The sequence below is a fragment of the Cololabis saira genome, chromosome 14 (assembly GCF_033807715.1).
Source record: "Cololabis saira isolate AMF1-May2022 chromosome 14, fColSai1.1, whole genome shotgun sequence".
In the NCBI taxonomy this organism is placed as follows: Eukaryota; Metazoa; Chordata; class Actinopteri; order Beloniformes; family Belonidae; genus Cololabis; species Cololabis saira.
Genome location: NC_084600.1, coordinates 14,907,160 through 14,923,383, shown reverse-complemented (window position 1 = coordinate 14,923,383; position 16,224 = coordinate 14,907,160). Strand labels below are relative to the sequence as shown.

The 16,224-nt window shown below is 41.1% G+C and overlaps 1 protein-coding gene across 1 annotated transcript; it reads left to right on the top strand.

Annotated features, from left to right (window-relative positions):
• The first annotated feature begins 7,127 nt into the window (after positions 1–7,127).
• On the top strand, positions 7,128–13,771 carry nlrc3l1 (NLR family, CARD domain containing 3-like 1). Its single transcript, XM_061739842.1, is given in 8 exon segments — positions 7,128–7,246; positions 9,824–10,072; positions 10,167–10,262; positions 10,348–10,425; positions 10,519–10,624; positions 10,703–10,943; positions 11,028–11,920; positions 11,922–13,771. Coding segments are annotated over 7 exon segments (2,244 nt in total). The 5' UTR covers positions 7,128–7,246; positions 9,824–9,917; the 3' UTR covers positions 12,597–13,771.
• The last annotated feature ends 2,453 nt before the right edge of the window (positions 13,772–16,224 follow it).

Here is a 16,224-nt window from a genome sequence, read left to right as displayed (position 1 = left end):
GATAATTTATATATATATATATATATATATATATATATATATAGGTCAAAGGATCAGTTTGGTACACTATTATTCACATTTCATCAACAGTGCGGTTCAAAATAGGCCAAAAGGCTCAAAATGTATTACTTTAATGAAAGACTAGCTAAAGTACCACCCTGAAAAAACAAAAACGACTAAACATTTTGCATTTTTCCTCAAATATTTTAATACATTGTTTAATAGGATTTCTGTGGAAAGACTTAGTAATTACTCAGTTATTATATAATTGTTCAGTTAATCAGTTAGTTGCATGTGTAATTGGGTTTATCCCTAGGACAAGTGGGCAAAGTTTAATGATCATAATAATAATAATCACCAAACAAGCACTTAAAGACTGTTTCCGAAGTTATCACATAATACACACACACACACACACACACACACACACACACACACACACACACACACACACACACACACACACACACACACACACACACACACACACACACACACACACACACACACACACACACACACACACACACACATTATAGGAGCCAAATATGTTGTTGATCGATCTGGGTGTGTATGGGTGTTGTTACCCGAGCCACAGGTATAAAGGTGGTTACATCATGTTTGTTTGACAGGTGATTGAGCAAAAGGTTTTTGAACATGATGTAACTACCTTTATACCTGTGGCTCAGCTAACAACACATCGCCACCCATACTCACACAGAGTGAACAACAACATATTTGGCTCCTATATACATATACATATACATATATATCACTATATGGTACTTTTCATAAACCACTGGAATAGGCTGAAATAAAAACCAGTGCCACATTCTCGCCTGCGTTTCCACTGACAGCTTTGCTGGTCAGATGGCCGTAGCTGCAACAATGAAACAGCAGGACCATAAACCCATGCAACACAGGGTTTCCAGTCGTTAAAGTCAAAAGGAAGATGAACAGAGCTCAGTTAAGAAAGGACAACGGCACATTGTATTCTTCCCTCTTGGCAGGAAGAAGTTCGGCTTTGTTTGAAGGAGGACTTAAAAATGCTGCATTATGTGTTTATCTCCATCTCACATGGAGGAGATTAATCAACCAACCAACCAACTGACTGCAGTGTTATAGCTCCACCTTTAGTTAATCGCACTGTTTATGAAATGTGAATAATGGTACCAAACTGATCCATTATAAACCTGAACGACGGTAGCGGACACAACAAACTCTTTTGTTTACTATTAGTGTCATATTAACCCCTCGCTAGTCAGTTCATGATGATGATTGTGGTTTTTTCTCAATTCAGAATAAAATGTAGTTACAAAGCTTTCCGAAAGCTTTTTAAGGCCTGGTGTATTAATTATTATACTGCTAAAAATGATACAAATATCTTCTTAAAAAGTATTCTTTTTTTTTTCAGACTTCTAATTTATATGTTAAAATATTTCTGCATTCTTACATATGAACAAAAACAACAACAAGAGGGTTGGTTTTGGTCTTTTATACTCAAGGTGAGGCGGGGAAGTGGGGGACTGAGCAGGACTCTGGTACCATCTGGAACCCGGTTACACGTCCAAATAAATCCCCACCCCTCCCTCCCCGGCAACCTTTCATGGACTCTCACTCATGGACATCTGAAGTCACATGTGCGGCACGCCGGTCCTCGAGGGCCGCTGTCCTCCATGTTTTAGACGTTTCCTTCCTGATTCAGATTAATGGCTGTCATCAGCATGTCATCAAGGTCTGCCCACGTCTGTGGGTGTGCTCAAGCAGGGAAACATCTATAACATCAATTCTTTATTTTTTAAAACGACCTATTTTATTTACACGAGGCAAATTTACTTCAAGGCCAAGATTTGTCTAATTCATAAAAGGCAGCGTGGACGACGACGGGGGGGGGCTTTCAAAAAGAAAGATGACAAAGGTCACTCATAAATTCAATCAGCACAAAGGGTGCTCCAACAATGACTCCTTCACATCTTCTCACGTGCCTTGGGGGGTGAAGGGGGTTGAAGGGGGGCACTAATCACCCTTCATACAGCTAGTGCCCCCCCCCCTGCCTCTTTGTCGCTGCTCATGCCTCCGTCACACAAAGCGCAGTGTAGTGGAACGATGATCACCAAGAAACAAGGATGCTGACATGCGCCTGTATTTTATTTATGTGTATTTAAACAGCTCAATGGGGGGGGGGGGATGAGGCTATATTCACCACACGGATGCCCAACATGCAGCTAAAGCAACAGAGACCTCACATATGACAGATACGAACAGCACAGACTGATTATGACTGCATGCATCTAAAGATATTTGTCTCCCCTGATTGTTTCGTTATTTCTGTTATGAGGTGAATATCTATAATTAGGTGTTAGGGAGGGTGTTAGAAGGGGGGGTTGGGTGTTATGCTGATGTGTAGCACTGTGGATTTACAGTAAGAGGCTTTCAATTTGGATCTTCTCTGGAATCCGTCTGCATGGAGTTGGCGTCTTTCTTGGTCCTTTCTCTCATCGGGACCCGTGATGAACTGGTGACCTCCATTTACCTTAAATTTTGGAGGCTGGGCAATAAAGAAAAAGGGGGAAAAAGCAGATTATGCAGATAAATTGGGTTTCCACATCCGCTAGAGTACTGAAATACGGTATTTGGAGAGAAACCTAAACCAAAACATCTAAGTATTTCATTTTAAAGAACGTAAACTATTCCTGTCACTGTGGGTTTTTCTCAAAAACGTTTAAGTTCATAAAGTCAGACATTCTGATATTATTCTTGAAAAATCTATAGGTTTTCTGAGTTATGTTTTGGGGAAATATGAGGTTTATTAGGGTTAAATTTTCATATTTGTGAGTTCATTCAGATTCAGCCGGTTTTTTCTCAGGTTTTTATTTACAGGGTCAGAATTTCTGTGTATTTATTAAGTTTATTAAGTCACAATTTCAGAATTTTCCCTTAAATATGTGTAGATTTAGAAAGTCAAAGGTCGGCAATTATGAGATTTTTTTTTTGCTTTGTTGTTTTTTATTCAGTTTAGCTTATGAGGGTTTGAACTCCTGCATCACTCTGCAGTTTTATAAAATAGAGGTGCGGATAGAGCCCCCAAAAAGCAACAAACAGCTCTGGCGTGTTTATATTTAGCTCTTCGTCGCCTTCCTCCTGTCAGTCCATCTGTTTGCCTACTCTTTGTTTGCCTCATTGCGGTTTTCTCAGGCTTCTTGATCTTTTACATTGAAATGCTATGGAAGCGTTTTTTAATGGCAGATCAATCATCAATATTGATGATAATTTTAACTACGATAATTATATTATGATAATCCATTAATTATGTTCTATACCTGATTCAGTACCAAGTTCCTAGTTGTACATTGGAACCAGAATAAACCTGAGATGTCGTTACTCCACCTCTCAGAGAAACCTCACCTGAGCATCACGATCCAACCGTTCTGCCTGCATCGGGAAGTGGAAACTCCAGTAGGAACAACATTAATACTCATATCGACATGTGCTTTTAGTTGTGGGTAAACGCATCTATATTTGTGCAGAAAGAAAAACAAATGTCCTGCATTTCTTAGATACAAAATGCTGCTTTAAGGACAGGTCGGGGGTTTTCTCTCAATGCTGCTCAAAGTCAGGAGGTGAAAGGTTCTCATCCCCAGAGCGGCATTCACATCTGATGACACGCAGCCAGCCACGACGTGCAGCTATAAGATCTCTCAATGCAAATGAAAGATTTCAAAAGCAAAACAAATCAAGACTGATACATTCTGAGAGGGATAAAAAAAAAAACGGTGGTGGATATATATGGGATTCTCTCCCTAAAAATTGGTAAATATACCCAAAATGCATTGACTTGAAGTGCTGATTTGAGGCCATTCCGGAATTTCTTGCCTATATTATATTGATAGAGAGAAAGAGATGATATATAAGGAGTTTATAAGGGAATAACCTCAAATTAGGGCTGAAATGTACAGAAAGTTCATGTTTTTTACTCGAAAGAAAATGTTAAGGTCCAAATTCATAAAGTCCAAATAGTGCATGGATGATTGATTATATATATATATATATATATATATATATATATATATATATATATATATATATATACATACATACATACACACACATATACATACACACATACATATATAAATACATTTAAAAAAAACCTTAACCATATCATATAATGAGATAATTAGTGAGATAATTCATGAGATAATATTTTTTTAATTATTATTAAAAAGCAGCTATGTTTCCAGTGCAGCAGATCCATCACTAACATTCAATATGATCAATAAATAAATAAATAAATAAATAAAGCAGAGAGAAGCAGAGTGTGGAAGTCGTCAATGTGACTGGATTCATGCTTTTACAAATTAATCTGGTGAATCATATTTTTTGCAGCCAGAGGGAAGTTCCTGCACTCGTGCACAGTCGCAGGCAGAGGTTCGGTCTTATGTAATCAAAGAGTCACGATACATCTGACAGTCTGCTGATGTTTGTCTTGTAAACATGTCATCGAGCCTTCCAGAATTAAATGACTGACTCTAAAACATCCCCTAAATTACTGAGGAAAACATGGGTAAACAAAATAAGCAAAAATAACGACAGTTGAGAAGTAACCTTCATCATTAATGGTGCTGCATGTTTACACAATCTATATCCATAATCTAAACTCACTCATTCCCATGCAGAGCCTCTCCCTGGCCACATGTAGACAAGCAGCCCACGGGTCCATCCCAACATGCATGTTTGTGGACTGTGGGAGGAAGCCAGAGCACCCTGGGAAAACCTACGAGTGCAGGGAGAACACACAAACATGACACACAAAGACGCTCGCCAGGAGTCAAGCCAGAAAAATTCCAGCTGTAAAGCAACAGTGCTGTATAGACATCACCACACATCTCTATCCGTCTACAATATATAGGCGTAAAAAGCACAAGAGGGATATAATTAGATGGTGATGAACTGGAGGGGAACAAGAAGTTACGGGCAAGTTAAGGATCATGATAAGGTCAAAAAGCACAATACAGATACAGTGATAATAAAACATCCAGTTGTTTATTTGGAGGATTGTGAGAAACTGTGGAAAATTTAAAGATTTATTGTGGCAATTATGAGGCAGAAAACGATATAAACAGGGGAAATGGAAAAGCTGGGCTTGAAAGAAATAGGCTGAACAATTACTTGACCAGGAGCTTGGTGGTTACCTGGGTAACAGGACTGAATTGGACAAACAAGAAACTGTAGAGTCGCTACTTCCAGGCAATAACGGTAATACAACAAATATTGAAATCAGGATGTGCCGAAGACAAAAGTTGTTTATTTCCTTCCGATACGTTGGGATTTTACAACAGATTTGCGTTGTACCAACTGTAACAAAGCTCAACGTAACGTGTACAACCTTAATTTAGTCGATATGCAATAAAATGCATCTAAAAAAAAAAAGTAAGAGAGCTGAAATAAAATACAGAAATAACATACATATACATATATATATATATATATATATATATATATATATATATATATATATATATATATATATATATTTCATTTCATTTCATTTCATATTTATTTATTTCGAGCAATAAACATAACATAAGTTACCTGCGTGCAACATAAAATTAAACAAATACCTTTTATCAGGTTTATCAGGTGCAGGTTCAAAATACAAATTAATTCGTCAACACTCGAAAGGGAGTGGGAAGAAGAAAACTTATTTAATCCCACCCCTGTTTCTCATTAACAACTTGACAGATTTTTTTTTAAGGCTTCCTCCTGTCTCAACATTTGAACCAAAAAAATGAAGAAAAAAAAGACCTATATCAAATTATAATAAAAAGTTTTCTACAGTTCACCTCACCTAAATTCACACACATTGTGGCTACGAAATGCAGATGCATTTCATGGCCACAATGCCTGCAAATCCAGGAACAATGTATATAGTAATATTCATAGTTAACCGTTAACTTATATTTATAATAAACCGTTAACTTATATTTATAATAAATACCAGCAATGGTAAGAGTAACAATACCAGAAGGTAATGGACATAATGGACATGGACATATAGTACATACATATAGTACATACATACACGTCAGTGATGGTCAGAACAACAGTACCAGAAGGTAATGGACAATACAAACTTACTAAATGAGGAACAACAATTACACAAACATTTCAAGACCGAAGTTCATTAATCAAAGTGTTACCACCCGCTCTCTTTATAATTTGACCAGACCATGTGTTTATATAGCAATTTAAATCTGTGGATGTTTTGGCATTGCTTGTGTTGGATATCCAGCCTGTTCCAAAGTCTCACACCACATACAGACACACAAAAACTTTTACGAGTAGTTCGAACTTTAGGTATTTTAAAATATATAAACCAAAATGCACAGAAAAAGAAAGATATGAAGTACTTATAAATATGTATAAATAAAACTCAGTAAATAAACATTTGGTTGTCAAATTGGGTTCATGTTTTATAATTTTGCTGGTGTGAATATGGAATTTAAGTAGAAGGGAAAGTAGGTTGATCCGTTTTCTTTTTAGGCGTTTCATCTCTGAAAATTACCATAAAAATGCATTCAACTGGATTATTTATTTTACTACTACTACTACTACTACTACTACTACTACTACTACTACTACTACTACTACTACTACTACTACTACTACTACTACGACTGTCATTTAGCAGGCGCTTTTATCCAAAGTGACTTACATCTGAGAGAACAGCAAAAGCACAAAATTACATAGGAGGTCCAGCTGCATCAGTGCTGGTCAGACTGCTGTGAGTCCAGTTGGACACAGTTGATGCAATGCTAGAATATAATTATATACATATACACACACACACACACACACACACACACACACACACACACACACACACACACACACACACACACACACACACACACACATGGGGGGGGGGGGGGTCACTTACGTCTAAAAAGAAATCATCTTGCTGCCTCATTTTATATTTAAAAATTGTTTAAAGGTCATTCCCAAATACATCTGACCAAATGTGTATTCCGAAAAAAGATTTGTAGTCGTTTCAACACGCTGGTACAGTATTAATCTTATACTTTTTTTTACAATAACAGAGTTTTGGTGTAAAGTACTGCCACAAGGGGGCAGTGTGGCAGCCTTAAAATACCAAAGAAGAAGACGTCAATGATGACGACAATAGTAACGACGAAGAAGAAGAAAGAAACTTCCTGCTGTGGAAGCAGAGTCCTCCCAAAGTGAGGTGAGTTAAGCACTTATTTAAGTTATTACTAATATCACATTAACATATCTGACCTATAGTTTATACATTTAGTGTAAATAGGTTTTGAAAGCGTAAACACTTACCTGACTTGGCCGCAGCTACTTAAATCATCCAAACTTCATTAAAATCGTCCTGGAAGCTCAGACACGTGACAGTGATGTTTATAATCACCAAATCTCCGTGGGAGAGTGAATCCACGCTTTACAAACGTGGGTTATTATGACATGTACCATCGCACAGGTGCTAAAGCTCCGCCATGATGCCATGATGACAGGTGGCAGGTCACGTGGTGCTGCTGTGACTCAGGTACTCTGGGAGTCACAATTATATGTTTAAAAGTTCAAAATTACCCCAACATTTCTGTATTAGCTATTTATTACCTCTTTCACCGTGCAGAACTTTAAGAAACATGGTTTCTTGAGTTTTTTTTTCTTGTTACCTGGCAGTAATCAACTAAGAAAATACAGAATCAGGAAGAATTTAATGGTCCAATTCTACACCACCATAATTCAAAATATTCTGTGTTTATCAATCACCATATGGTACGGCAATACAACCAAACATACACTACACAGTAGGGATGGGCGGTATGGACTAAAAAATGTATCACTATAATTTCTGGCAATTATCCCGATAACGATAAAAATAAAGAAAAATACCAATTCAACTCCATCTTTGTAACTATAAATCTATCAACACATTCAGTCTTTGGAGCCAAATCACTGCTCTAAAAGAATATTAAATGCTACTAAACTACACCAATTATTACACCAATCTGGTGGAGACCTCAGCAGCAGCTGTTGTATATAATAATATGTTATATATAATAATATATAATGTAAAATATATAATAAATTACTTGTATTGCCATCCTTTGCACTCACTGTTTTTTTGCAGACTGTGCATATAATAGATGATGTTTGCTCCTCGTCACTCTTTTTAAATCCAAACCAGTTCCAGAGCTGGAGCTGGAGCCTCGTTTCACAACGAGCTCCTCGCTCTCAGATCCGCCTTCCGCCATGTTTGTTACACAAAAACGTCATCAACGGGAATTGATCATTTTTACCGCGAGACGACAAATTCTTACCGGTATATCGTGAACGGTAAAATATCGCCCATTCCTACTACACAGACTGGACAGGAATTAAAAGGGCTTCAAAAATCACTAAACATGAACCCCCCACACTGGACTCCCTTTACAAACACCACACCATCACACGGGCAACTAAAATAATTGAGGACCCCTCACACCCTGCTAACTATCTGTTTAAGCGCCTTTCGCTCCCAGAGGAGGATTATTTATAAGTCACAGGGTAAAAGGAACAAGAGATACGATGACTCTTTCTTTCCCTCGGCCGTGCGACTACTTCACGCTTAATTCCTTGTCCTATTTCGGTGGTCTTGTCTGATATGTGCTGTTGTGTGCCTTGTCCAGTTTTGTCTGCAATTGTTATTACTCTGTCTTTTTCCTCTGGAAAACATTCTGTCTTTTTGTACTGATGTGGTGTATTGTTGCAGCTACCACCTGCACCGTGAAACTAATTCCACCGGCCTAGCCGTGTGGCGATAAAAGGAAGTTGAGTTGAGTTTAGTTAATCAATTAGTCCCGGAGCAGTTTTTTATCCCCAGCATCAACCATCATACCAGGTTTTCCTCCTAAAATGTTTAAAATCTAATACCAAACAGACCAAATGTCAGTTAGTATCTATTTAAATTAATGGGAGTATATTATGCAAAGGAAAAAAAACAGTTCTCGTGAGCTCCATAACATTTATTTATGAATAAAGTAGCTGTTACTTAATTGGGAGCTGCTTAGTTTTGATAACATTATATTTAGTGGGTAGAAAGAGAGACCTTGAAAGGAGGGTATCCTGCAGAAGAGGAGGGTGACATGAAGTTAGGAGCCTCTGAAGTTTCAGACATGGTGGAAAAGGGTGCTTTTGTTCTGTATCCCTGTGGAGTTTTGACCAAAGCTAATCCTTGTTACTACATCACTGAAGTCGCTTATTACGAAAAGAAAAAAAAAACGTTTGTAACTATTAATCATCAAATGGCTGTAGTTTTCTTTTGCTAGAAAGTGAATGCAGCTTCTCGTTACTTCACATCTGTGACATAAATATAAATGTTGGTCTTTGTAACTAAATTTGTTTAATTTATTAAATCTATTTACTGTGATGTAATATCGAGTTTTTCAGATTTTAATCACGTAATAGGGTAATGAAAGGCACAGATAACCTGTGATGTAATGATGAAAGTACAAAACTGCAACAGAAGTTAATTTGTTTTCTTTTTCAAACACTTATTGATCTGATTTGAATATAATATTTTGTGTCTTTTTATGCTCGGTAACTAAAATTGTGACAAATATAAAGCTAACGTGAGGAAGCGGAGCACTTAATTGAGCTTAATTTAAGTTTTTGTCTGTTATTGTTAGACAAGATTTTTAACATAGTTGAGCAAATACAGTCATTTAATGCTATTGTTCTTGTGTAAGATGAGACGGCAGCATGAAGCAGTCAGAAACCTGACTATTTAATCTCGTCTGTTGCTCTGCAGGTTCAGACAGGCGACCGTATCGTTATACCGGAACATCAAGCTTCTGCGTTAGTGTTTGTGGAGGCGGTGGTCGACCCGCCTTCTTGATGAAAGAATGGAGGATCAAGAGATGTCGGACGACTCCTCCATCGGGGAGGCAGTGTCCGGTAGGGGGGAGCCCGTCTCTGAGGAAGATGAAAATCTGTTCTATATTCCCGAGAGAAGAGCGTCTCTGGATCTGGGACAAAGTACGATGGACACCAGTAACTGGTACGGTGAGATGTCTGAGCTCTTTCTCTTTCCCTTTAGAGGTCTAACATTTCATTAAGGGTCATTCTTCCATCCTCCTCCTCCTCCTTTTCAGGACTTTCGTGGAGCAGGCGTTGACCCCTGCTCAGAGCTACGGGTCCATGAGTAGTGGGGAAGACAAAATGGCGGATGAAGTTGAGTCTGATACGAGGTAAAATGCACACTAAAGTCTCCACAGAAGTCTGTTTGGGTTTTTGTCTTCTGACGTCCGAGCGTCTTTGTCTCTCCGGTTTCAGGGTCCACCTGGGCAGAGTAGGTTCGTTCTCCAGCTGCTACTCCGTTGACAGCAACGACTGTGAAAAGAAAACACTCAAGTGAGAAATATCACCTTTGCTGTAGCTGCACGTTGGTGTGACGGTTTAAGCGATTAGCACTGAAACTTACCCGTGCTCCGTGGTTCCCACCAGGGATAAAGGCGAGGAGGATGTCTCGGCGCCCCCTGACGTACCTCAGTTTGACCTGGACCTCCATGCAGTCGGTCATCCATCCCTGACGATATCGTTCACTTTCCAGGTCAGAGATCACAGCACGTGCGTATCCGTACCCTTGTTGATGTGGCAGCTCTGACTTTGAATGTTCTCTTGGATTCAGGCCATAAGTGGGACGCTGGGGAAGCTGTCGCCCGGAGAACTCGACGCGTTCAAGAGGATGCTCTGGCTCCGTTTCCCACAGTGGTTCACCGCTGCGCCCCAGAGCGTTGACAGGGTGGATCTGGTGGACAGACTGCTCGAGTGTTTCAGCCTTGAAGCGTCTGTGACGATGACCAAAGCCCTTCTCATCGAAATGGACAAAAACAGGGTGGCTGAATTCCTCGAGACCATGTGTATCAGAAGTGAGTACATTTATTCTGCTGTGGTTTAAAAACTTCAAATGAATACACACCTCGGTAAGCATATGCTTGTCTCCTCTCTTTCAGATGAAGTGCGTTATGAGCTAAGTGAGGTGCTGCGAAAGGAATACAGTGAAATATGTGAGTCGTCGCCTGCGAGGGGAGAGAAGAGGGCCTTCGATGAAATCTACACCGATCTCTTCATCTCATCCATCAGTGATAATGGCCCAAATATTGAACATGAGATCATCAAGGTTGAAAAGCTGAACACGAATCAGAAAGCCGGAGCGCGGATTCCCACCCAAAACGTTTTTCACAGCGAGGATAAGATGAATGTGAAACTGCTGTTGCTCAGTGGGAGTGCGGGGTCGGGGAAGTCCATGACCGTGCAGAAGGTCATCCTCGACTGGACCGAGGGGCGGTCGTACACCAAATTTAACCTTCTGATTCCTCTGCCGCTCAGGCGGCTGAAACCGTTCGAAAGTCGTCCTAAATTGTCCCTGGTGGATATAATAACAGAACTCTACCCCGTAACCACGAAACTAAAACCTGGGGATTTCAGGGGCGAAGACTGCGAGCTGATGTTCGTCATGGACGGTATGGATGAGTACTCGGAGGAGCTGGACTTCTGGAACACGGAGCTCCTCTCAGACCCCGAGCATCACACCACCCTGCCGGTCATCCTGGTCAACATGCTGCGGGGGCGGCTGGTGTACCCCGCCCACATCCTGGTCACCTCTAGGCCCAGACTAAATCCCTGCATCCCCTGGGACACGATGCACGACCACGGAGATATCCTTGGTTTCAGTGACCCAGAGAAGGAGGAGTACTTTCAAAAGAGGTTCAAAGATGGAGGTCAGGCAGCACGAGCAATCGAGTTCATCAAGTCCTGCAAAACCCTCCACATCATGTGCCACCTGCCGTTGTTCTGCTCCCTGGTGGGCGACGAGTGCCAGCGCGTGTTCACAGAGCAGGCGGCGGGGCGCGACACTGCCGAGAGGCATCACGTACATGTACACCAAGCTGCTGCTGGAGCTCCTTCGTCGGCGCCGTCCACTCGGAGGACCAGTTTTCAGCCCGGAGGAAGAGAGAGAGTTTCTCTTGAAATGGGGAAAGTTGGCCTGGACCTTGCTGGAAAAGGGCGAGTTCAAGATGAACAGGATTGAGTGGACGGAGCAGGAGACCACCGACGTGGAGGCAGTTCTCAAAACTGGCCTGTGCGTGCAGTACATCACCACGCCATTTCTTTTCCACACCGAGAAGGTCCTGAGCTTCCTCCACCCAACCATGCAAGAGTACCTGGCTGCCCTCTACGTGTATCTATCCTTCGCGTGCACAGAGATTAACGTTCTGGGGCCGAAAGACATCAAAGCCAAGTTCAAGGTGCTCAAGGGAAAGAAAATACTGGATCTGTACAAGTGCGCCGTGGACAGAAGCCAGCAGTGTGAGGACGGCCGGCTGGACGTTTTCCTGCGTTTCCTGTGTGGACTGACACACAGAGCCAATCAGGAACTTCTGCAGCCGCTCTGCTCCTCGGTAAAGCTTGGAAACGTCGCTGATGAGGCGGCGGCTCTCATCAGGAAGCGGATTAAGGACCGCCGGCACCCCGACAGGAACAGCAACCTGCAGCGCTGCCTGGAGGAGCTGGGTGTGTGAGCCTCCATGCTAAGGTGGCCTTACACTAGACATGATGACATTTTCTGTTGTTTTACCAACATAAACACTACTGGGGCTTCTCTTTAGTCTAGGTTTGCTTCACGGCGGGTGTTTGTGGTTATTTCAGCTTCCATGTTGGCCTGCAGACTTGCTGCACCATTCATCCGTCTCAGGTCAGGTGTTTATTTCTTTTTCATGTGAGACTCAAGTGCCGGGGGACGGGTGTTTCAGCCCAGAAACACCCGTTCTTCATCATGCTGACTAGTTCTCATCATGTCTTTCAACTCAGTTCCAGTGTGACGTGATTGTTAGCAAAAAGGCAGTATTTAATATCCATTACCTACTTTCAAGATAACTGAGCAGACGACAGGCTCAGGACTAAATCTACTCATTATACTTTATAACATTCAGATGTGAGTTTTTTAAATGAATTGCTGCAATCACAATTAGAGAGTGATGGTCTTTTTATTTATATGGTTCTCCACCGGGAAAGGGTGGCGTGTCTTCTCCGGGTGGGTGGAGAAGTGTGCAGCGTCCGCAGTTATGCGGCCGATGTACTGGACCGTCGTGGTGAAGAAGGAGCTGAGTCGAAAGGCGAAGCTCTCGATTTACCGGTCAATCTACGTCCCTACCCTCACCTATGGTCATGAACTTTGGGTAGTGACCGAAAGGACAAGATCGCGGATACAAGCGGCCGAGATGAGTTTCCTCCGCAGGGTGGCTGGACGCTCCCTTAGAGATAGGGTGAGGAGTTCGGTCACCCGGGAGGAGCTCGGAGTCGAGCCGCTGCTCCTTCACATTGAGAGGAGTCAGCTGAGGTGGCTTGGACATCTGTATCGGATCCTCCTGGATCCTCCTTATGGGAGGTGTTCCAGGCATGTCCCTCCTCCCTAGGGAGGTGTTCCAGGCATGTCCCTCCGGGAGGAGACCCCGGGGAAGACCCAGGACACGCTGGAGAGACTATGTCTCTCGGCTGGCCTGGGAACGCCTCGGACTCCCCTGGAAGAACTGGAGGAAGAGCTGGAGGAAGTGTCTGGGGTGAAGGAAGTCTGGGCATCTCTGCTGAGACTGCTGCCCCTGCGACCCGGTTCCGGATAAGCGGTGGAAAATAGATGGATGGATGGGTCTTTTTATTTGTACAGAGGATTTGCACTCTAATTGAAATCACAGTTTTTTTTGGGGGGGGGGGGGGGGGGGGGGGGGGGATTTAATATTTTGAGTCAGAATGTTTCAAATCTGCCACCTGTGGTAAAGAACATCCAATAAACGGGACTTGTGATGTCTGATTGTCACGAAGTTGCTAAGTCAAACAAGACGACTGGTGTTGTTTATCACACTGAATGCTCTTTTATTCAAGTATTAAAGGAAATTTTAAATGAATACCACCATAATAAAACATCTTCAACCTCAAGTAAACGCATGGAAGCTTTTTTGTAAATGTAAAAGTATTTTCATCAGCTGGGAAGTCAAACAGGCTGAGTGAATATTTAAATAGTACCTCTTAATCCATTTCAATAACAATAAAAGAATACCAGCATCAGACAGTGATTTTAAAACGCTGGCTCTGTTCTGGAGCCAATTGTGCAAAAAAAGATGCATCATAAAATAAAAAATACGGACAACCCCGGGCATCTTCACAAGACTGATTCAACGAGAGTTCACGGAGGGTTCTGCAGATGTGCAGCAGGAGATCTTCATGAGCAGCAATAACCAGCCACAACAATTTCAAGAAACTTAGAGAATAAAAAACGGGGTTTCCTAAAGGAGCTCATCTTTTCCTTTGCTGGTGATGATTCCCTCGGCCACAAGGTACTTGATTGGCCAATATGTCGTCTTGAAAAAAATCCATCACTTGATGTTGAAATGTAAAAAGGAGCAATATGAGTAATTGCTTTAGAGGAAGCAGTTAGGAACTGACTCCGAAGCCGGGATTTATTTTAGTTTCCAGTCAGTGTCCGGGGTCAAAAAATCCTCTGACACGATAATGAACTCAGGACGTCAGATTCAAAGTCAGCTTTACCGTCACAACGTTCAAAAAAGTACATACAGAGGAACCGAAACGGTTCGAAGAACATTATATAATCATGATGTACATATATTTACGGAAAGTGAAGTTAATGAGAAGATGTTGGGATCACGGTTTGGAAGCAGGTACTGTACCAAGTAGATAATGTGGTGAGATTTCTGCTGAAAGCGCTGCGCTGATGTGAACATGGGTTTTGGGGCTGCTCTATTCTTACGGGGACGCGTTTTCATGGTTTCATGTCAGTTCAGCCCAGTTCTGGTCAACTTTGACCCCGCTGACAACCAGAACCTCTCACTTCCTCTCACACAAGCAAGAGGTCATCCCCTTCTGACGCTTTACTGTTTCCCAATAAAGGCTGTCGGCTTTATTTGACCCTTTTCCCTTTTTTAAAATCAACCCACAATCAATTTTGATGATATTCAAACAAAAAGTTCTCGATTATACACATGAATTTTATCATCAAGCTCAGATAACTACATCCAGGTTTCAAAATGCATTTTGAATACAAATCTTTTAGAAAGTCATAATTATAGTTAATTTAATCACAAACAGGGTAAGGTTCCTTAAAGAAAAAAGCAACAAAACTATGAGCTTGTGACAGAAACACTTAATTTGTCCCTAAGGAGCAATTAAAAAGGCACTTAGAGCATGACGTAGGACACAGATAAGGCATTCAAACAAACATGAAACAGAGTCAAGTGTATTCACAAGTGCACGGCTTCCACACTTGAGAAGGACTTTACAGACTCTGGACTTCACTCGTTCTCCAATTTTATTTGACATAAACAGGGTGAGGGAGGATGAAAAGGTAAAAAAAAAACAACTAAATACACAAAACAATCCTAATGTAAATAAAACTCAGCATTTAACAAAGATTCAGCATCAAGTATAAAGGTAGGTATATTTTACACATGCAAACTTATTTCACACCTACATTTTACTGCAAATAAAGAAAATAACCAACTGCTGTAGTTAAAATGCAGCACACAGGATATCAATAATTTAATTGAACAGAAATCTAGTTCTATTTATTTACTTTTAAATTAAGTTTAACCTAAATTATTTTATCCAAACTTTAGCTTAATATGTGTCTTTTAACTCAGATGAAATCAAACATCTTAACCCAATTTTACTGTAGTTGACAAAATTTAGCATTTTAACAGAAATACTCATGTGAAACATGTCATGACTTATATTTTAATAAAGCAAATATTATGAGAATTATATTTAAACAATCAACGATCTTAACAAGTCCAAAGAAAGGATGTTCAGCTCACCAGCAGCCCCGTTTCCTTTTCCCTCGTTTCAGTCTTCTTTAAGTTTGGGGGCTCCAACAGGAGATCCAGTCGGTTTAGAGCAGTTTCCCATCCCTGGTCCTCGGTCCTGCATGGGTCAGATGTTTCCCTGCATCAACACACCTGATTCTAATTAATGGGCCTCATCAGTTTGTTATCAAGGTCTGGACATCTATGTTGGTGACACAGCTACTTGTATCAGGGTGCTGAAGCAGGGGGACATCTAAGACATGCAGGACAGGGGGCCCTTGAGGACCAGGGTTGGGAAACACTGTTTCAGAGGACTCTGGAGGTTACACCTGAACTC